General features: G+C 63.5%; 7 protein-coding genes across 7 annotated transcripts; 2 read left to right on the top strand and 5 right to left on the bottom strand.

Moving 5' to 3' along the window:
- Positions 1 to 586: 586 nt before the first annotated feature.
- JCM10292_007211 (uncharacterized protein) lies at positions 587 to 1,374 on the bottom strand (the record flags this gene model as incomplete). Its single annotated transcript, XM_076648287.1, has 5 exons — positions 587 to 621; positions 697 to 812; positions 1,006 to 1,068; positions 1,132 to 1,182; positions 1,244 to 1,374. 5 exons carry the CDS (start codon positions 1,372 to 1,374, stop codon positions 587 to 589), a joined length of 396 nt encoding a protein of 131 aa, XP_076506234.1.
- Positions 1,375 to 1,979: 605 nt separating this feature from the next.
- On the top strand, positions 1,980 to 4,574 carry NOP2 (rRNA (cytosine-C5-)-methyltransferase NOP2; the record flags this gene model as incomplete). Its single annotated transcript, XM_076648286.1, has 8 exons — positions 1,980 to 1,982; positions 2,049 to 2,416; positions 2,482 to 2,655; positions 2,722 to 3,054; positions 3,114 to 3,219; positions 3,279 to 3,833; positions 3,932 to 4,274; positions 4,360 to 4,574. The coding sequence occupies 8 exons, from the start codon at positions 1,980 to 1,982 to the stop codon at positions 4,572 to 4,574; spliced, it is 2,097 nt and encodes a 698-aa protein (XP_076506233.1).
- Positions 4,575 to 5,016: 442 nt separating this feature from the next.
- JCM10292_007209 (uncharacterized protein) lies at positions 5,017 to 7,562 on the top strand (the record flags this gene model as incomplete). The annotated part of the gene is made up of 11 exons (XM_076648285.1): positions 5,017 to 5,172; positions 5,261 to 5,397; positions 5,464 to 5,564; positions 5,695 to 5,933; positions 6,043 to 6,153; positions 6,256 to 6,495; positions 6,565 to 6,631; positions 6,685 to 6,853; positions 6,929 to 7,307; positions 7,365 to 7,431; positions 7,489 to 7,562. The coding sequence occupies 11 exons, from the start codon at positions 5,017 to 5,019 to the stop codon at positions 7,560 to 7,562; spliced, it is 1,740 nt and encodes a 579-aa protein (XP_076506232.1).
- Positions 7,563 to 7,657: 95 nt separating this feature from the next.
- On the bottom strand, positions 7,658 to 9,443 carry HIS4 (trifunctional histidinol dehydrogenase/phosphoribosyl-AMP cyclohydrolase/phosphoribosyl-ATP diphosphatase; the record flags this gene model as incomplete). Its single annotated transcript, XM_076648284.1, has 8 exons — positions 7,658 to 7,857; positions 7,919 to 7,956; positions 8,019 to 8,374; positions 8,430 to 8,495; positions 8,562 to 8,811; positions 8,870 to 8,896; positions 8,959 to 9,071; positions 9,135 to 9,443. 8 exons carry the CDS (start codon positions 9,441 to 9,443, stop codon positions 7,658 to 7,660), a joined length of 1,359 nt encoding a protein of 452 aa, XP_076506231.1.
- Positions 9,444 to 9,820: 377 nt separating this feature from the next.
- Positions 9,821 to 14,628, bottom strand: JCM10292_007207 (uncharacterized protein; the record flags this gene model as incomplete). Its single annotated transcript, XM_076648283.1, has 10 exons — positions 9,821 to 9,940; positions 10,003 to 10,174; positions 10,236 to 10,243; positions 10,307 to 10,495; positions 10,562 to 10,653; positions 10,715 to 10,822; positions 10,889 to 11,007; positions 11,064 to 13,651; positions 13,707 to 14,420; positions 14,620 to 14,628. The coding sequence occupies 10 exons, from the start codon at positions 14,626 to 14,628 to the stop codon at positions 9,821 to 9,823; spliced, it is 4,119 nt and encodes a 1,372-aa protein (XP_076506230.1).
- Positions 14,629 to 15,075: 447 nt separating this feature from the next.
- Positions 15,076 to 16,675, bottom strand: OM45 (Om45p; the record flags this gene model as incomplete). The annotated part of the gene is made up of 5 exons (XM_076648282.1): positions 15,076 to 15,167; positions 15,241 to 15,331; positions 15,406 to 15,895; positions 15,970 to 16,514; positions 16,574 to 16,675. The coding sequence occupies 5 exons, from the start codon at positions 16,673 to 16,675 to the stop codon at positions 15,076 to 15,078; spliced, it is 1,320 nt and encodes a 439-aa protein (XP_076506229.1).
- Positions 16,676 to 17,888: 1,213 nt separating this feature from the next.
- Positions 17,889 to 19,759, bottom strand: JCM10292_007205 (uncharacterized protein; the record flags this gene model as incomplete). The annotated part of the gene is made up of 3 exons (XM_076648281.1): positions 17,889 to 19,341; positions 19,394 to 19,435; positions 19,581 to 19,759. The coding sequence occupies 3 exons, from the start codon at positions 19,757 to 19,759 to the stop codon at positions 17,889 to 17,891; spliced, it is 1,674 nt and encodes a 557-aa protein (XP_076506228.1).
- Positions 19,760 to 19,894: the final 135 nt, after the last annotated feature.

The raw sequence follows: 19,894 nt of genomic DNA, 5'->3' as shown, positions 1-19,894 counted from the left end.
ACGTCCGTGTACATAGCGTGAGAAGGGCGGGTCATCGTTTCAAGGGATCTTGTGATTGTGTTGTGTCGCCTCACATGCTCTTTCTCGTGAGTACTTCTATCCGTCTCACCCTGCGAGATCTGTGCGGGGTCCAGACTGAGAGTCTGTGCAGATGGTAGAGAGCAAGCGTCTGGGTCGTCAACAGCGGACATGTTCTGGCATAGGAGCCAAGGCGTCACAACGGAGCTCGTGCTGGATGGGCAGGCAAGTTTGCGAGATCCGCCCTCGACCTCTCTGTGACGTTCGGAACCAACACGTCCTGATTGTCTGCAGTCAGGGCCTCATTGAGTGCTGATGGTCTACCGTAAGCTTGACAGGCGGCTCCAAAGTGGAAGCGCAGGAGATTGATGGCCTGAAAGTCGGTATTGCAACACGAGCGAGCGATATTTACAGAACATCCGGAGCGCGCAGTCTTGCCTCTTGCTGTGATCAAGCGCGCACGGCATACCTGCGCAGGACAGGAAGGACGAAAGGGCACTGAAGGAGCGTTATTTGTGGCGACGGCGATGCAGGGGGGATCAGAGGTCATGGGGGCGTTTGAGGCGGCTTAGTTGATGTACGTCTTGTGTGGCTTGGGACCATCTGCATTCGTGCGAAATGATCCGGTCTCAGCTTTGCCGCGTTTGCAAGGCGAGGAAGCGGGCGGCATGAACGCACGGGTCTTCTCCCACTCTTGCTTGTTCTTGTCGTGCTTGGACCCGCCGAGATTCGTCACCTTGTTGAGCGTCCACGGCACGTTGAACGTCGTGTTCTTCCATCCCTTCATGAGGCCCCTGCGAGAGGTGCGCGACGCAGCGAGGTCAACTGAAGTTCGACTGGGCGGCGACGAGTGCGGCGCCAGCGCGAGCGGTGTATGCAAGCGCCTTGCTAGGAGACGGCGCACTCCTCCTCCTCCGCGGCGGCCAAGCTGCCGAGCGCGCCGCGACACTGACCGCGAGGTGGGGCCGAGAGCGGGAAGAGGCGCACCTCTGCAAGCGGTCCTCGGTCTCCTCCTGCGTGTACGCGCGGCGGTCCGTCTTGACCGAGGCTCTGCGATTTCACGTGCGTGTCAGCACGCGTCCCGCTCGCGAGAGTCGAGCCGGCGAGACTCACCCGGTCGAGTTGACCTTTACGCCCTTTGCCTCGAGCGACTTCTTGGCCGAGCTGCGAGCGTGCGTTCGTCAGCAGCGGAATGTACAGATTTGCGAGCGGGGCGAGCACGCACTCGATGCCCTCTGTGATGGCCTTGAAGGCGAGGACGGCGCCATACGCGACGGCGGCGAGGATGAGGAGCGTGACGATGAGCCTGAACCAGGGCTTGCCTGGATCTGGCGGAGGCACGCTGCTCTTTGCCATGTCTGTGCAGTCACTTTGCTGGTGAGCAGGAAGTCGAGGAGAGCGGCAGAGGCGCGTGTTTGCTGCGTGGCTCCGAGACCGACGAGGCGGTGCACCTCGCTCGCAGCCAGACAGCTCGCTTATCGAGCAGGCAGTCGTGCAGTACAATGCAGGGCTTGCGAGACACTCTCTTGTGTATTCGCAGCGCGGGATAATGGTTTCGAACTCGTCTCGCCGTTGCAAGTCGGCGATGAAGCCCTCGCCTGCCTAAACTCTGCAGTCCTTTTCCTCGTGCTCAGCTACGGAGAGTGTACGAACCTACCGTCCCGTCTCACCGCCGTCGTGTGCCCGCATCTCCCGAGAGAGAGGCGGGCGCGAGGGCGATGAGCGTGAGGGCGCTAAGATGGCCGCGAATCGCTCTGGGGGGCGTTATGGCTCTGTCGCGCGTAAGAAGAGGCGGTTGCCGTGCTGCGCCAGGAATTTGACTTTGCCGCCGTGAATAGAAAGAAAGAGAGAAGCGAGCGCGGCTTTTGGCGCGCGTACAAGCGCCGGTCCAGGGCTGCAGCTCGGACAAGGCGACGGATACACGCTCGCCTCTCGCACTCTCCGCCGTCAGCAGAGCTACCATGGTCCGTACACCGTGCACTCACAGCCGCCGAGCCTGCCCCAGCTGACCTCGATCACCTCGTGCGCAGGGCCGTCAAGCTCGCACCAAGCAGCAGGACCCGGCGCCCCTCTCGGGCTCAAAGGCCCACCCGGGCGCACCAGAGCGCAAGGGTAAGCGCAAGCTCGCTCTCGAGGCAAAGTCGGACCGCTCGGGCGCCGCTGCCCCGAGCCCGCGCGCCGCAAAGAAGGCCAAGAAGGCCGCCGCTCCCGGCGCGAAGGCGGTGCAGCGCGGCAAGGGCAAGGAGGCCGCGCCCAAGGGCAAGGCTGCGGCCAAGGATGTCGACTGGGAGTCGGACGACGACGACCTTGAGGGTCTCAAGGCTGAGGACGGCTTCAGCGGCGACGACGGCGACGACTTGAGCGACTCGGAGGCGCAGGGACTCGCAAAGGCTCGCTCGTGCGCTGTTCTGCTGAGTCTACACTACGCTAGATGAGCTCGTGCTGACCTGCGACCGCTCACAGTGCGCTCTTCGACGACATTGACCTCGAGGAGCCGTCGGCGGCAGGTGGGGAGTACGGCGACGAGTTCGACCTGGACCGCGAAGAGGATGACGAGGACGAGGATCTTGACGACGAGTTCGATTTGGATGACGAGGAACTTGACGGCGTCGAGGGCATCACGGAGGAAGAGGTCGAGTGCGCTCTTTCATTCGGGGCTTCCTCTCTCGGCTCTTGTGTGCTCACCTGCCTTTCACCCTGCAGCAACAATGCGTCTGCCCAGCCCCGACTGTCGGCTAAGCGCGCCGCTCGTGCCGCAGCCTACAACTCGGACGACGACGAAGACGACGAGTCCAGCCTCCCCGCCGGGCTCGACCCGCGCCGCCCCGAGCCCGCGCCGATCGAGGGCCAGGTCGACGCCACGCGTGAGGAGCTCGAGGCCGCGGGCGAGATGGAGGATGACGAAGATGAGGACGAGGACGACGCCGAGACGCTCAAGCCCGGTCAGCTGGAGGACCTCCGCGCGGTGGAGAAGCGCATGCGGACGGCCGCGAGGGTGCTCTCGCACTGGAAGGAGCTTGGCGCCGAGGCTGGCATGTGCGACTTATCTCTAGTGTGTTGGGTCTCCGCGCTCAACTGACTTGTGGATTTTGCAGGTCCCGCTCCGACCTTGTCGACCAGCTGATTGCCGACATCTGCCAGTACCACGGCTACACGCCCTTCCTCGCCGAGAAGCTGTTCGAGATCTTCAACGTTGAGGAGGTGCGTCCGCCATGCTCCCGTCTGCCCGGATGCATCGTTCTGACCGCGCGTTACTGCAGGCCCTCGAGTTCTTTACCGCATCCGACACCCCTCGTCCTCTCACTATCCGTGTCAACACGCTCAAGGCGCGCCGACGCGACCTCGCGCAGGCGCTTATCAACCGCGGCGTCAACCTCGAGCCGCTCGAGGGCGGGTGGTCCAAGGTCGGCCTGCAAGTCTTCTCCGGCTCGTCGGTCCCGATCGGCGCGACGCCTGAGTACCTCGCGGGTCACTACATCCTGCAGGCGGCATCGTCCTTCCTGCCAGTCATGGCGCTCGACCCGCAGCCGCACGAGCGCTGCCTCGACATGAGTGCCGCGCCCGGCGGCAAGACGACCTACATGGCCGCGCTCATGGGCAACACGGGCGAGGTCTGGGCCAACGACTCGTCCCGCGGCCGTATCAAGGGTCTCGGCGGCAACGTTGCGCGCCTCGGGTGCAGGAACGTCGTCATCACCAATGTCGACGGCCGCGAGTTCCCCAAGATTATGGGCGGGTTCGACCGTGTGCTGCTTGACGCGCCGTGCTCGGGCACGGGTGTCATCTCGAAGGACCAGAGTGTCAAGGTCAACAAGGTGCGTTCAGAGGCTCAACCTCGCTGAAAGGCCCACCCGCAGGCCTGCTTTACGAGACAACGAGGCTCATACTCACGATCCTTTCCCTACCCGTACAGACCGAGCGCGACTTCATGCTCCTCGGTCACCTCCAGAAGCAGCTCATCCTGTGCGCCATCGACTCGGTCACGGCCAACTCGGAGAAGGGCGGCGTCGTCGTCTACTCGACCTGCTCGGTCACGACGGAGGAGAACGAGGCCGTCGTGTCATACGCGCTGCGCAAGCGCCCGCACGCTAAGCTCGTCGACACGGGCCTCCCGTTCGGCAAAGAGGGCTTCAAGAGCTTCCGCGGCAAGCAGTTCGGCAAGGGCATCGAGCTCACGCGCCGCTTCTACCCGCACGTGCACAACTGCGACGGCTTCTACGTCGCCAAGTTTGTCGTCGGCAAGCCGCAGAAGCAGGGTGAGCTGACGAGCCGAAGTCTCGCATTTCTCCCTATCCGCGCTTTTCCACGTCAGAATGCTTACCGACGTATCGGACGTTACAGCGCCCGAGCCTGCGTCGCCTACTCTTCCTTACGAGCCTCTCCCGACCACCGCGGCCGAGGAGAGTGCTCCTTCCGCCTCCGGCCCGTCCTTCGACGACGCGGCCGACGCCAAGCTCATCGAGGAGACGAAGAAGCGCCAGTTCAAGAAGAAGGGCCTGAACCCGCGCGCCGACAAGAGCAAGGCCGGCGCGAAGGCGGCGAAGCAGGACGCGTGAGCGGCAGCTAGCGAGAGCCGGCGAGATTGGTGCGGTCCCACGGTGGTTTACGGTGTACGCGTTCTGTCTGTTGTATTCCGATCAGGTGCGCATTTGACTTTGGCCACTCGCGGCCCAAAGGCAGCGAGCGCAATTTCGGCAGCCAGTCTGCTGGCGCGGAACGACAAGGGTCCTTCTTCTCGTTGCGCCTGTGTGCGCAGACTTTCCGCGCTTCGACATTGGCGCTTTCATTCTCCGTGTGCTCATTGGGCGCCTGGGACAAGTGGACCTCGCTGGCCTGTGACTGGTCCGTCGGCGACCGGAGGACCTTCTGGTCGAGCTGGTTGCGGGGTCGTCTATCTTCCCTCCTCACCGCTTCTTTTTTTGCGAGACCGACTTTTGCGTCTCTGCTCTTTCGTCTCTTTCCTCTCGACGCCTGCTGCGTGCCACAAACGTGACCATCATGTCGTCCGCTTCGTCACACTCGTCGCCGTCGGCTTCCGCTTCGAGTCCGCCTTCTTCCGTACACTCTCCCGATCTGAACAGCAGCAAGCCTCTCGACAAGCGACTGCCTGTCACCATTCTCTCGGGCTTCCTGGGTAGCGGCAAGACAACTCTGGTGCGTTCCCACCGCTGTTCAGGCGCGATCGTGCGCTGACCTGCCGTCGTCCTCCTCCCGCTTGTTGCCGATGCTCAATGTTCCTCAGCTGGAGCACATCCTGACAAGCCGCGACCATGGCATGAAGGTCGCCGTCATCGTCAACGACATGGGCGCCATCAACATCGACGCGGCTCTCGTTGCGCAGCACAAGACGGTGCAGAAGGAGGAGAAGATTGTGCAGCTGTGCGCCCGGTTTGCCTTGTGCACTCGGTATTCCGTGCGCTACTGACGACGTCCCGTTGATCGCAGCGAGAACGGATGCATCTGTTGCACCCTTCGTGGCGACCTTCTCGAGGAGGTCGCGGCGCTCGCAGAGGCTGGCGGTGTCGACTACCTACTCATTGAGTCCTGTACGTCTATTCGTACTGAGACTGTACCTCCGGCCACTCTCGCAAGGGTGGTCAGGGTAGCTTCGTTTACCCGCAGCTAGAATCGGTTCTCCTTCTCCTTCTCCTGTCGGCTGACCCACCCGTTCCGCAGCCGGCATCTCGGAGCCGCAGCAGGTCGCCGAGACGTTCGCTCCCGAGTTCGCTGACATGCATCTCCAGGCCGCCGAGGACCTCCGCGCCGAGGCGGACCGTGTCAAACGCGAGGCGCGGGAGCGTGCCGGCGACAACATGGACGTCGATGGCGACGATGAAAAGGCGAACATTGAGTCAACGCTCAAGCTTGCCGAAATCCTTGGGCAGGGCGGTTTGCCCAAGATTGCGCGCCTGGACGTGAGTTGCTCTTTCAATTGCGTCAACGCTTCCATCCTCATTCTCGACCTGTCTAATCGCCCTGTCAACGCATCTGGCCTGGTTCCTGATCTGGATCATCGCCCTGCAGACCTGCGTGACGATGGTCGATGCCCTCACCTTCTTCGACAACTTCGAAACCGCCGACTTCCTTTCGGATCGTCAGGACCCCAACACGGTCGACGAGCAGGACGAGCGCAACGTGCGTAGCTTCATCCAGTCTGACCAGCTGCAACATATGCAAGGATGCAGTCCAAATCGCAGATCCAGAACCCACTGACGCCGTACTCGAATCGGAACGTAGATCACGGACCTCATGGTCGACCAGCTTGAGTTTGCCGACTGCATCATCATTAACAAAGCCGACCTCGTTAAGCCGGCACAGATCCAGAAGATTCAGTCATTTATCCGCCAGCTCAACCCGGAGGCAGACCTCCTCACCTCGGTGCGGAGCAAAGTTGACCTCACGCGCGTGCTCAACACGCACAAGTTCTCGTTCGAGAGGAGCATGATGTCGGCTGGATGGCTCAAGAGTCTGCGCGAGGTGCGTTCTTCGGGTTTGCGAAGGTCCACTCTCGTCACAGCTGCTGACTCGCTGGTTCCTCACACATAGGAGATCAAGCCCGAGACGGACGAGTACGGCATCGGATACTTCGTGTACAAAGCTCGCCGGCCTTTCCGTGCGTCGCATGACTTCCCTGCATGATCACCCTTACTCACCTTGTCTCTGTAGACCCCCGGCGCTTGTGGGAGGTTATCCGTCTCCGCATGGTTGTCATCCAGGACTCGTACGAGGAGGCGCTGCGGCAAATGCAGCAGGGTGACGGGATGGACGATGACGATGAGGACGGCCAGAGCGACGCTTCCGACGAATCATGGGAAGACGAGCCAGACTACGAAGCGTGCGTCTGCATTTCCCCGCTGAAGGGCCTCACATGAGGCAGGATACCTGCTGACACGACTAGGCACGATTCCAGTCAGCCGCAGCTCGACACGGCAGCTCGCCTTGCCGCAAAGCGTGCCGACCCGGGCTTCGCACCCCTACACCGCTCGAAAGGCTTCTTCTGGCTCGCCTCGCGCCCCCTCATGTCGGGCGAGTGGTCGCAAGCCGGGGTCATGCTCACTATCGGCGCGGGCTCGCGCTGGCTGTGCGAGACGGACCAGACCGCGTGGCCCGACCACCCCGAAGTGCGAAAGAAGATGATGGCCGACTTCAAGGGCGCGTGGGGCGACCGGCGGCAGGAGCTTGTCTTCATCGGCGAGCAGCTCGAGACGATCCAGCCGCGGATCAGCGAGGAGCTGGACGCGGCACTGCTCAACGATGACGAGTGGGCCCAATGGCAGCGCGTCATGAAGGTGCGTCATGACGAACCTTTTGCCTTGTTGACGAGGCTGACGCTCGCTGTGCCACAGAGTAAGAAGTCGATGAAGAAGAAAATTGAGAAGCTGGAGGAGCTCTTCGAGGACGGCTTCGAGGACTGTGCGCTCCTGCCATTCGCCGTCACTGTGAACTCTTTGCTAACATGTTGATTGACAGGGCTCGATCCGGAGGACTCGGAGACGATCGAGGCACTTGGCGGGCACGTTCACCACGATGGCCACATGCACTAGATCTTCCCCTCTCCTTCCTCTCTTCGCTTGGGTGTGCACATTTGTGTGTAGCTGAGCGAGTCCGCTGCAACCATGCATTCTTCTATACCCGCCGTCTACAGCCCCTCGCGCTCGATCTTGGCCAACCGCAGCGACACGCTCGCCTTGTGCGCGCCGAGCATCTCGACGTCTGCGAGGCGCTCGACATACGGCCCGAGGCCCTTGAGACCGGCGGGAGAGAGTTCCTGCGAGGTGAAGTGCTTGAGGAAGGACGAGGTCGAGACGCCAGAGTACTGCTTGGCGTAGCCGACGGTAGCTGAGATTGGACAATGGCAAGTCAGTGGGAGAAAGATCTGAAAAGGACGCTCATAACGCACGGAGGGTGTGGTTCGTGCCGGAAGCGTAGTCGCCGCAACTGCAAGCAAGTCCAGAGGTCAGTTGCGAGGTTGGCGAGAGAAGAGGGGGAGGCTAACGCACGCGACGGGCGACCAAGGACCGACAAACACGGACCCAGCATTCTCGACAAGCTCGATCGTGCTCGACGCATTCTCGAGATAGAGGAGCAAGTGTTCAGGTGCGTAGTCGTTCGAGAATGCGAACGCCTCTTCGACGCTCCGCGTCTGAAGGATGAAGCTCTGGCTGAGACTCTTGCGGAGGATCTCGGCGCGCGGGAGCGCGCGCGCCTGCTCGGCGACAGCGGCGTTGACCGCCTCGACGTACGAGTCGTCGCAGTCGATCGTGACGAGGACGGACTGCGAGTCGAGGCCGTGCTCCTGCTGGCCGAGCAGGTCGGAAGCCACGAGTGCGGGGTCGGCGGTCTTGTCGGCAATAACCTGCAAAGCAATGTGAGCGTGACAGCCAATGGAAGGTGGGCAAGACCGAACGTACGAGCACCTCGGAAGGTCCTGCGGGGACGTCGATCGCGACCTGCGCGCCCGAGTCCATCGCCACCATCTGCGCAGGTTAAAGAATGCGTCAGTCGTGTCCTAGAGGAATGCTTGTCTGAGGGCTGGAGTGTACCATTTTCGCCGCCGTCACGAACTGATTCCCCGGGCCATACAGCTTGTCCGCCTTCGGCACGCTCTGCGTCCCGTACGCCATTGCAGCGATGGCGTGAGCACCTCCTGCTCGCACGACACGCTGTGCCCCGACGAGCTTGGCGATGTAGATGATTTCGGGAGAGATGGACCCGTCTGGTCGGGGAGGGGTTGCGAGCGTGATGTTATTGCAGCCGGCAACCTGGGCGGGGACACCGAGCATGAGGGCGGTTCTGGGCGTGTTGGGACGTCAGCTCCTGGGCGAAAGGGGACAGAGACGGGCAAACGAACGAAGGAAGGACAGCCGTGCCACCGGGTCTGGAAAGAGCAAGGGCGGTCAGCAGGGGCTCAAGGGTGCAGCGCAGGGAGCGGAGGCGCACACGTAGAGACCAACGCTGCCGATAGGACGGGCAAAGCGCTGGCAGACGACGCCGGGCATCGTCTCTACGCGAATCGGCTCCGACTCGCGAACCATCTGCGCCGAGTGGAAGGTCTGCGGCGGGGCAAGCGACAATCAGCCTGGTCGTCCAGAAGGCTGCGCGTTCACGCTCCGCACCTTGATGTTGCTGTACGCGACGTCGATTGCCTCCTTCACCTCTGGCTGGATCTGGGCGAGTTCATCGGCGAAGGGCGCCTCGAGGACGAGCGGGAACGCCTTGTCCTGCGCGGGCGTGCACCGGTCGAACTTTACGACGCAGCCCCGCAGGCCCTCGTCGCCGTCGTTGCGGACGCTGGCGAGGATGGGCTCGACGAGCGCGAGGATGTCGCTCGACGCCTTTACGGGGCGCACGAGGAGCTCGGCGCGCTTGTCCGAGCTGAGCGAGGCAGTCGTGTAGACCGGGCAGCGGTACTCGCTTGCGCTCATGTTCGTCGAGAGTGGCGAACAAGCGATGTCAAGGTCGGATCGGTCGTCGACGGCCAAGTCCGCGGCAGAGTCAACTTCGGTCAAACGACGCGAAGGTGCTCACGCATGGCTCTGTACGGGTTACTTAGCCCTTGAAAACCTATCGACCGGCTCGAAGGGGCGCAGGCGCTTACAATCCGCTTTCGGTAACCCGAGCAGACCTGGATATCCGGCATCCTCCATCCGTCCTTCTGCGTCTGAGGCTTGCATTTGCACATCCTGCGAGCGCAGGGATCGTAACAGGAGGGTCCACCTCGCGGGGCTTCCCGTCCGATGACCTGCCCGTGCTGCACCTCTCCCTGCTCCGGCAAAGCGTCCTCGAAATTTCGGGCCAGCCGCTACGCCTCGCCGCCTTCCTCCGCAAGTCCCATCTCCTCCTGCAGGGCCTCGACGTGCTTCTGCCGCAGCGTCGACACCTCGCGGTCTTTGACCAGCGGGGCGAGGTCCTCGCATGCGACCTGCGTTGTCGAAAGCTTTGTCAGTGCCCCCGCATGCGCGCTTGTTCACGCAGACTACTGACCTTCAGCAGCCGATCAGCGTTCCACAGTCCGGCGGGCAGCTGCCCGAGCAGGGCGTACAGGCTCGCGGCCGAGTCGCACTCGAGTAGGTCGGCTTCGTGCAGCTTGAGGATGGCGACGGCGATACGGAAGACAAAGATGGTGCCGTGGATGAAAAAGAGGTCCCAGACCCGACTGCAGTGAGGCAGTCCAGTCAGTGAAGCCTGCAAGAGCACTGAACAGACGGGAAACGCACAGCAGTGTCTGCGAGCGAGAACAGCGTCAGCTTTGCAAGTCCCGTGCGACAAAGTGATTGTACAAGCGCACCTGTATCGGCAGACTGTCGGTGAACAAGCTCAGAAACCAGCCGAACGTGATCGCCGACAGCTCAACGCCGTGCTCCTCGAGGTGCGCGGCAACCTTGGGCATGATGCGCGCGACGAGGTCCTGCAGCACCTGCTGGTCGGCGCGCGAGACGAGCAGGAGCGAGGTGTAGTAGTCGGAAGGGAGGATATTCTGCAGATGGCAGGTGTGTCAGACTGAGGGAAACTGGGAAGACTGGGACGGCGGAAGTTGGCCGACCTCGATAATGCAAACGAGGACCCAGAAAGCGTCTTCCTCCGTCGGATGCGTCAAGAGGAGCGTTGCCACGAGGTTGTTCATGCCTTGACAGTCTGCGGGGGCAAAGACTGTCAGTCAGGGAGACGGGAACCAGGTAATTGCCTGGGCACGCACAGCCAATCTTCGGGTTGCGCCTCGAGTACGCTACTAGAACATTGCGCAGCTTGGCGACGCCTGGGCCATTGCCCGCGAAGAAGACGTTGGTCGGGAAGGTACGGTGGCCTGTTTGACCCGGGAAGGAACGAAATCAGCATAACTGTTGGCATACTCGACGGACTCGACACGCACAGTCCAGGTCGATCTGCTTCAGGCACTGCGACTCTGCGGCCGAAGTCGGCTGTGCGAGCAGCTCTTGGTAGACGCCTGGTTCCCGCGCCTCATTCGCGCTCGAGCACTCGCCCCAGATCCTGCGGGTGACTCGCGTCAAAAAACGTCAAAGCACATGCCCGGAAGCTGGACGCACTTGGGTCGATACACGATGGGGATGCCCCTGCGCACGAGGTCCTTAAAGTCGTTCCAGTCGGCCTTCTTGCCCTTCTTCTCGGTTCCCATCTGCGCGACGCCGACGAGGTTTTCGCTCGTCCACGCATCCTCGCCGGAAACAAGACTGTCGGCGTCGGCGTCGTCCCTCGTGACCGCCCAACTGGACTTGGGCCGCTCGAAGCGTTCGTGCTTGCTCGTCGCACCAGACGATGCCCCGCCGTCCTCGACCGACGCAGCAGCAAGGTCGTGCTGCTGCTTGTGCTTGAGCTTGGTGAGCTTGGCCTGCCGGCGGCGGATGAACGCGTCCCACGCGTCCTGCTGCGTCTTCTCGACGGCATCCGTCATCGTGCGCAGCTGGACCAGCAGCGCGCGCATCGACTGCGGGCCCGTCGATCCCGTCGGCGAGGACGAGCGAGACGTCGACTTTGTCGAGGAGAGATCGCGCACGAGCTGCGCGGGCCGGGCGGGCGGAGTGTGAGAATCGACCGCTGGTGTCGCAGGCGGGGACAGCGTGTTGCCCGTTTCGCTTGTCGGCGTGAGACCGATGGCCTCTCGTAGGGCATCGAGCTGAGGGTGAACCTCGAGCTCGGTCTGCGGAGTCGTGAGGACGGCTTCCACGACGGGTCGCTCCTTTTCCTCGTCGCCCTTGATGCGCTCCTCCTTCCGCCCGTCGGCACCGCTCTGGACCTTATCCCCTTTGCGGCGCCGGCTCTCCTTGAGCAGCTCCATGCCCGTGTGAACGTCGTAGATGAACCCGTAGCGATCAATCATCGGCCCGTCCGCGTCGTCCGCTCCTGCGCTCGCACCATCCGCTCCGACCGCCGCAGCGGACTGGAACGACGGCTTGAGCAGCGCGAGCGACGGCGGGGCCGCTTCGCCCGAGATCGTGTCGAGCTCCATCGTCTGCGGGCCCTTCGATGCCGAAGCGGACGAGCCTGAGAGGGTCGCCGTATGTGGCACGAGGGGCGAGGGGTGCGCGGCACCGGCGCCGCTGGTGATGGACGAGGTCGAGGCCGAGAGCGAGACGTGCGTCGGCGGGGTCGACAACGTCGGCTGAGCGGTCATGGCGTAGCGGGAGAGCGAGAGAGAGGGCAGGCGCGGGAAGATGGTAAGGTTGGGCTCATTGAGCGGCGACGACGTCGAAGCGGACGACGCCGACGGCGACAGCGCGCCTGGCGTCAAGCCGAGCGCGCGACTGAGCGTATCGCGGGCAGTCGCAGTGTAGCCCGAGTCGGTGGCGAAAGCGCCCGCCATCTCGGCTGGCGCCGAATACAGCGGCACGCCCGGGATGAAAGTTGTGTGTGGGCCTGCGCCGCTGCTCCTCCGCACCTTCGACGGAAGGGCATCCTCGTTCGTCGCCGCATGGAGCGAGGAAGCGTCTTCGCTCGACTCGCTGACGAGCGGAATGCTGCGCGACGACGGGGAGCGAGCGGGAGACGCGGGAGAGGACGAAGCGCCAAGTCGGTTCGGCGATGAGACAGTCGGGGCGGAAATGGTCGATGTCGTAAGCGGCGTCGACAGTATGGCCGTAGCTGTCGCCTGCTGAACGGAGGGAAATAAAGTAGGCGGCGCCTGCGGACTGCGCGAGCGAGAGAGAGTCGGCGAGTCGGGCGGACCAGAGGGAGACGACGTAGTTGAGCGGCGGCGATTCGGGCTGAGTGCTTTGCCGCGGTCGGGCGAAGTCGGCTCGGCAGTGTAAGGCGAGTCGAGCGAGGTCTGATTCGATTCCGCGGAAGGCGTCGCGAGCAGCGAAGGTGCGGCAAGCGAGGTGCGCCGACTGGATGAGGCAGACTGCGACGGATCTGCCGAACCGGACGACGCTGCAGGCTGCTCCCCGTCCTCGGTCCCAAACGCGACAGTAGCTCCGGCCGAATCTGCCGCCGCACCACTCGGACCGCTCAGCGGAGCTTCCTCAGGCACAGCTCGCGCCCCGGCGGCTGGCACAGAATCCCCCTCTGCCTCTTGGGGATTGCCGCCCTCGTCTGCAGTCGCGCCACCTTCCGTCTCCCGAATGCTAGGCGTCGCCGGCCTCCCCCACCCTTTCCACCCGAGCCACTCGCCGTACGATTTCTTGTCGGCGCTCGCACCCGAAGCGACGCTGCTCAGGCTGCGGATGCTGCCCGAGCGGCCGGGTCGGCGCTTGACGGGCGAATGATCCGGCACTGAGGAGGTCGGAAAGGAGGAGGAAGCGGGCGAGGCGGGAGGGCCGGAAGAGGTTGGGTGTGTGGAGGGAGGAGCGTGCGTCGAAGCGGACGAGGACGGTCCGCCGGCGATGTAGCCCACGAAGCGTGCCGAAAGCGAGGCATGTCGAGCGCGGACAGGTTTCTTCGCGAGCGCGTTTGGCGGCAAGGAGGACGAAAGGGTAGGATTGGCGGCCGCAGACGTGGATGCGATTGAGGCGGTGTCTGAGCGGTCATCTGCAGCCTGAGTCGATGCGATGGGCAGCGAGACGGCGTGAGAGCGGATGGATGAGGCGTCGCCAAGGTCGGACGGGCGTGGGCTCGATAGGCCGAGATCGAAGGCGTTGGACGAGATGGCCTCTGTCAGATCATCCAGGTCGAGATCGACCTGCGGAAGGGCATCTCAGCCATGCGCGGGAGTCAAGACTCCGTTGAGCGCTCACCTCGACCTTTGCAGGCGCTGCAGTGGTCTCGTGCTCCTCTGGCACGGGCAAGTCAATCCGCCACTCCTCTCCCTTTTTTGCGCCTTCCGTCTGGCCTGCCCCCTGCCCTTCGCCCTCCCTCAGCGCCGTTCGCGCGCGCACCTTTGCGCGTTCAACCTCGCCCTCGCTCGCGCCCTTTTCGGACGCAAGCTTCTCGAGCGCGCGCAGCTCTTCGCGCCCTTCGCGCAGCGAGGCCTGCGTCTCTTCAAGCTGCTGCGAGAGCGCCTGAGTGAGGGCGACAAGATGGGAAAGCGGTAGAGTGGAGAGTTCCGCGGGAGGAAGAATGTGCGGAGGTGAGGGAAAGGCGAGATGACGAGGAAGAGGCGCAGATGGAGGGAGAGGCGAGTCGGGCGGAGATGGATTGCGCGAATGCGGATTTGACCTCGAGCCGGTGCGGACACTTGCGGCTCCAGGTGCTGGTAGACCCAAGCCGATGCGGCCCTCGAGTGCGCCGTGTGACGAGTGTGAGCGAACGAGGAGCGTAGCCGCGGAACCTCGGCGTGCCAACTCGTCTGCGGGCCTCTCTGCGGGAGGCGAGGCAGGAAAGAGCGGCACTCCGGTGTCTGTGCGCTGGCTCAATAGCTCGTCGCGGAGGTCTGGGAGGATGGGCGAGGTCGGGGCGTCGAGTGGTGGGGAGAGCGGATGGTCGTGTGCGAGCGGCAGCGGCACGCGGAGCTGCGAAGGGGTCCAGCATGAGTCAGTACTGCTACTTCAAGCTGCTGCAGCTTGTCCCAGTCCCGACTGAGCTCTGCACGATGCTGCCGCGAGGCTCCCCTCATCGCCTCATCCGCGCGATATCCCCTCGCACAGCGGCCAAAAGCGAGGTCGGCGCAGCAACGCCCCTCAATGATCGAGTGCAGCTCGCAAAACGCACCTGCGCCATCTCGCGTGCCTCTCTAAGTTGCGTTCCGTCGGCTCGTCGTCGTCGGCTCCGAGGTGCTGCACGCGATCGGAAGCGTCGCAAGGCGATAGAGAGGTGCTGAGAGCTCGGAACCGAGCTTAGCTAGCCTGCACTTCTTCTGTCGCGGCTCTAGCAGCAAGTGACACAACGAGGATGACGAGCAAAGGACGGCGGACGTAGCAGAGAGGATGCCGGATGGTGCAAATCGCTCGTTTGGTCGGCGCAACAGTCTATTCGTCTCAATCAATGCGTCGAACGACTGCTAACAACCGGGGACTGGCTTTCGACGCTGGCGGACAAGTAGCGACGCTTCCGCGCACAGCGACAGGACAGCGGACCCGATAACCTCGAGCGGTGATGCGATGGGTTTATGCATTAGTCGGACAACTTGCTATGCTACAGTGTCTTTGAGCAGCGTTGCAGCCGCGTTTACTTCTTGGCCTCCGACTTGGCCTCGTCCTTCGTCTCCTCGCCGAGCTTCTTCGCCTTGCCCGCCTGCTTCTGGAGGATCTCCTTGATCTCTGCGTACGTTAAGCGACGAGTGATCGTCAGTGGGTGTGACGAAAAGCGGTTCAGGGCAGAAAGGGCACGCACCAGCGTAGGTCTCGTGCATGATCTTCTCGGCGTCGTCTCCACGCTTCTGGGCGAGATCCTTGAGCGCCTTGATGTCAACCTCGTCAAACACCTAACCGAGGGAACAGATCGAGAGTCAGCCTTACGTCCCGGAGGAGTACAGCGAGTCGAAGCGCCATGACGCACCTTGGTCAAGCCGGTGAGGCCCGTTGCCTGCTCGAGCCACTTCTTGCCCTGACTCGACAGGTCCTGCATCTTGTCGAGGCCGAGCGCCTTGAACTGGCTCGAGTCGCCGAGCTTGTCCTGCACGAGGTCCTTGGCCGCCTTGGTCTTCTCCTCGATCGACTTGTCCGACTTGCCAATCTTCTCGACCTCGGCGTACAGGTCCTTGACAATCTTGATGCGGTCCTCGCCGACGTAGCCCTCGATCTTGGACAGGTTCTTGTCGAGCGCCTCCTTGACGTCGGGCATCTTGTCGAGCGCCGGGCCCGCCGCCTTGGCCGACGCGTCCCACGCATCACGGCCCGCCTTGACCGAGAAGTGCGACAGCTCGTCCTTCTTCTCGGCAAGGAGCTTCTTGACCGCATCGTACGTCTCGGCATTGAAGCCGCCCTTCGAGACAATCTTGACGCTCTGCGCGTAGAAGTCGGTCGCGATGCGCTGCGCCTCGGGGCCGCTGCAGAGCCAATCACGGCAGTCAGCACAACATTCAGATCACGCAAAGAGCTGAGGGAAGGACAGTAAACGCACTGCTTGTCCGTGAGCTTCTTGAACTCCTCACCCTGCTCGCCGAGCGTCTTCTGCAGCTCAGGGTACTTCTCGCCGAGCTTCTCCCATCCCTTGGACGCCTCCTCGCCAACAAGCTTCTGCACCTTGTCGACGGCCTGCTGCAACGACTTGATGACCTTGTCCTGCGCGTCCTTGCCGCCCTTGGCCGCTTCGGCAACGTCGGCGTACGTCTGCTTGACAATCTCGGCCGCGCGTTCGCCGTGCGTGTCGAGGAAGTTCTCGAGCTGCTCAAATCCCTGGTCGATGGCGACGGCGCCGCCCGGGATGGCCGCCGCGTACGACTTTGCGACCGACTTGGCGAGGTTGAGCGCCTCCTTTGCCGACGACGGCGACATGTCGACCACCTTGTCCTTCGCGGCCTTGGCCGTGCCAGCTACGGAGCGTGCCGTGTCGACGGCGTCCTTTGCGCCCGACATCGAGTAGTAGGCGTAGACACCGCCGAGCGCGACACCACCGCCGAGAAGGCCCGAGAGGAGGTGCGACGAAGAGGCCGCGGCTTGCGGCGCCTGCGGACGGACCTTTGTCAGTGCCGTAGGAAGTAAGAGCTGGCGGGACGAGGACGCACCTCTGTCGCATAGCCGGCCTTGCGGTAAGCCTGCGGACGCGGAAGCGCGCGGCGGGCGGCGGGGCGCGAGGCGCGGAGGAGGGTGCGGGAAGTGGATTGCATGTCTCGTTGGGTGTTGTGTGTAGGTGGGAAAGGAGAAGAGCGAGCAGGCCGTGAACGCAAGCCGTGAATGCGTGCACGGCTCAAAGCGGGACTTGTGGGGGAATGACGTCCTCCTCGATCACCGAGAATCCACGTCAATCTCCAGCAGCAGCAGCTTTTCTGGGCCCTGTCTCGACCGCAGCAGAAGCCAGCGTCAAGGGCATTAGGTACGTACCGGTGCGGACTGAGTCTGCCGCGCTGTCCGAGAGCAGTGCCGAGCGCAGTGGGTACCACCGAGCACCCCGGAAGTTCCTGCCTTTTTTGCGGTCTGTACATTCCGCAGGCCCTTCAGCACGGTTGTGCAATCGCGCTGAAGCTGTCGCGAGGCCGGCGTGAGTCGAAGCGGGATGGGGACGAGGGCGACGAAGCCTGTCGACGCTTCGACTTCAACGGGACCGCCTCTAACGCGCAAGGACTAGCTGCGCCGGCTACAGCAGTCAATCATCCATGCAGAAGCATGCTCGCACGGCCGAACCCACGTTGCTGTCGCTCGTTACCGACTTCATCAGCGCGCATCGCAACGAGACCTTGATCGCTTTGCTACCGCCAGAGGACACGTTCGTGTAGCCCTCCATGCTACGTAGACTCGTATCTTTGCTGTCTCTGTCGCACTGCCGCTTCAGCGGACTGCTGTCCTCGACCACTCGACCACTCGCTTCGCTCGACCTGCGTCTATGAACTGGCGATGCATCGCAGCTTTTGATCGGGCCCTCAGCAGCTTATGAAGAAATACGGAACAAAAGTGGAGACAAGCGCCTTGCACTGGCCGGCTGCCCGTGTACTAATAGCCTCAGACCAGTCCGGGCTGCCGTACGCTCTACCCTGTTGCTCCTCTGCTTAACCGCGAGGTCAACCGGCAAAGCTATTGGGTGCTCGGATCCTTGACGTGCGCACGACGCCTGGTGAGCCAGGGCCGCTTTGCTTTGCTTTCCGCCGAGCTCCGTCACCGCATATCAACTCCCGACTGTTACGTGCTTGAAGGAGCTTCCCGAAGCGTAAGCCGATGACGAATACCTTTGACCAGAGCAAAGAGAGTGTGCAGACGAAGATTTGCGGGAGGCAGATGCGACTAGTAGGAACAGCAACGACAGGCAGAAAGGGGCGACGCTACGTACAAAGTGCAATGACCGGAGAGAAGGCACACCAAGCCTCGTGGCTGCAAAGCTCCTCCCACTCAATTCCTACGCGGGTTCGAATACCCAGGCTTGCGCTCCTCGCGGTACTCGCGCTTCTTCCTCCTCATGCGCTTGTCCACCGCCGCAAACTCGTCCATCTCGTCGCGCTCCTTGCGCAATAGGCCCTTCGTCCTGCGCTGCCGAGTCGCGAGACTCGCGTCGTCTCCGTCCGAGGACGAGAAGGCCGAGGTCGGAGGGGAAGAGAGGGCGCGCTTCTTGCGCTTGGCGAGGTCGGCGCGCGGGTCGACGAATTGCGAGATGCCGAGGTGCGAGTAGGCGTCGGCGTCGGCGAGAGGAGTGCCCGAGGCAGAGCGTCCGAGAGCGCGCTTCGCAGGCTTTGGTGCGGGATGACGCTTGTCGCCGCCGTCCTCGTCCTCCTCGAACGCGTCTTGACTCGAACCGCGGTGAGCCGTGCGCGAGGTAGACGCCGCTGCGTCGCGGTCTGCAGAATCTCCGCCGTTCCGAGGACCGCGCAGTCGAATGGTCCCACCGCCGACACCGCCCGTATGCAAGACGACTCCGCCGCCGCGCCTCTCCTCCTCGCGCTCGTCGTCCGTGTCATTGATGAACGCGGCGGCGTCCCTGCCCGACGTGCGCGCGCGGCGAGCTGCGCGGTCGTCGACGGCGGGCGAAGGGGTTTGACGGGTGCGGCGAGGCTTGCGGCGCGTGGTGGACTTGGTGGAGGAGGTCGAGGGGCGGCGAGCGATCTCTGCCGGGCTGGGCAGGTCATCGTCGCTGGGATGCCCTTCGAAGTCTCCGTCGTCGAGCTCGTCGACGTCCGAGTCAGGGTTGAACAGCGCCTCGACCGCTCTGCCTTTGCCCTTGTCGCGCAGAGCGTCGCCGTCGACCTGCTCCTTCTGCCGAGCGCGACGGCGCCTGAAGGCGGCGAGGTCGTCGAGCACGCCGTCGCTCTCGTCCGTTTCGACGAGCCGCCTCCCCTTGCCCTTCTTCATCCCGCCCTTCGCCTTCTTCCCCTTCCCGCCGTTGACCCCCTCGCGCTCCTGGCCCTTCGCCGTGGCGCGCCCACCGACAAGCTGCTGCCCCGCTTCGAGCTTCTTCTGCTCCTCCTCCACCGCGCGCTGCTCCTCGTCCGAGTCGAGCAAGACGACGACCTGGCTCGCGCTCGCGCGCCTGAGCGCCGCCTCGGCCCTCTCGCGCCTCATGCGCGCCGCGTCGTCCTCCTCCACTCCTTCCTGCTGCGTCCGGGCGCGATCAGGGACAGTGCGCTGCAGCGCGGCCTTCTCGCGCTGCCTGCGCGCGCGAGAGCTCTCGCGGTCCGGGTCGTCCGAATCGGGCTCGAGGTCGCTCTTGTGGTCCGACACGTCCGACAGCGGCTCTTGTTCCGCCGCGGAGTCGTCGAGCTCAAGCGAGGGGAGGCGGAGGGAGCGGGCGGTCGCGGCGGTTGCGCGAAGGGACTGTTTCGAGGGGCCGGAGGCGGAGATGCGACGGCGGCTGAGAGTGAGGGGAGTGAGCAGGGTTCGCCAGATTCTGCGGATAGACGCACCGCTTGTTCGGAGGTTCGTCGACTGATTCGGCCTCGTCCGAGCTGCGCGTGTCACGTTGTACGAGGAAGCAGAGAGGTCAGCACCGCCTCACAGACCAGAATGAGGAGGTAGCGTTGCTGCGACGGGCTCGGGCAGCGCGTGCAGCCCGTCCATCGTAGCCTAGCAATCGACAGAGACCCTACGCACCTGCTCAGCACCAGTCTGTTCCCCTGTCCCTCGGGAAACGCGCCCTCGCGACTGACGCTCCCGGTCCCCTTCTTCGCGCGCACCGTGCCCCACCCGGCGCTCGGAGCCTTGCCCTGCGCTGCGAAGGTCGGCTGCGGGCCCGAGAAACCCGTGCGCGGGCGCCAGGGGCGGCGAGCCATGCCAGGTTGTCGGGCGGAGCAAGAGGAGGACGAGCAGGACACGCAGCGGCGGAGACAGGAGCTGCGAGCTGCGCTGTGCACGCGGGCAGGCAGCGGAGAGCCAACACGCTCCCTATCACTTCCAGTTGGGCGCGG

The sequence above is a fragment of the Rhodotorula paludigena genome (genome assembly GCF_050403205.1).
Source record: "Rhodotorula paludigena JCM10292 DNA, Rt_paludigena_JCM10292v1_ctg14, whole genome shotgun sequence".
Taxonomy (NCBI): Eukaryota; Fungi; Basidiomycota; class Microbotryomycetes; order Sporidiobolales; family Sporidiobolaceae; genus Rhodotorula; species Rhodotorula paludigena.
This window is presented reverse-complemented; position numbering and strand designations above follow the sequence as displayed.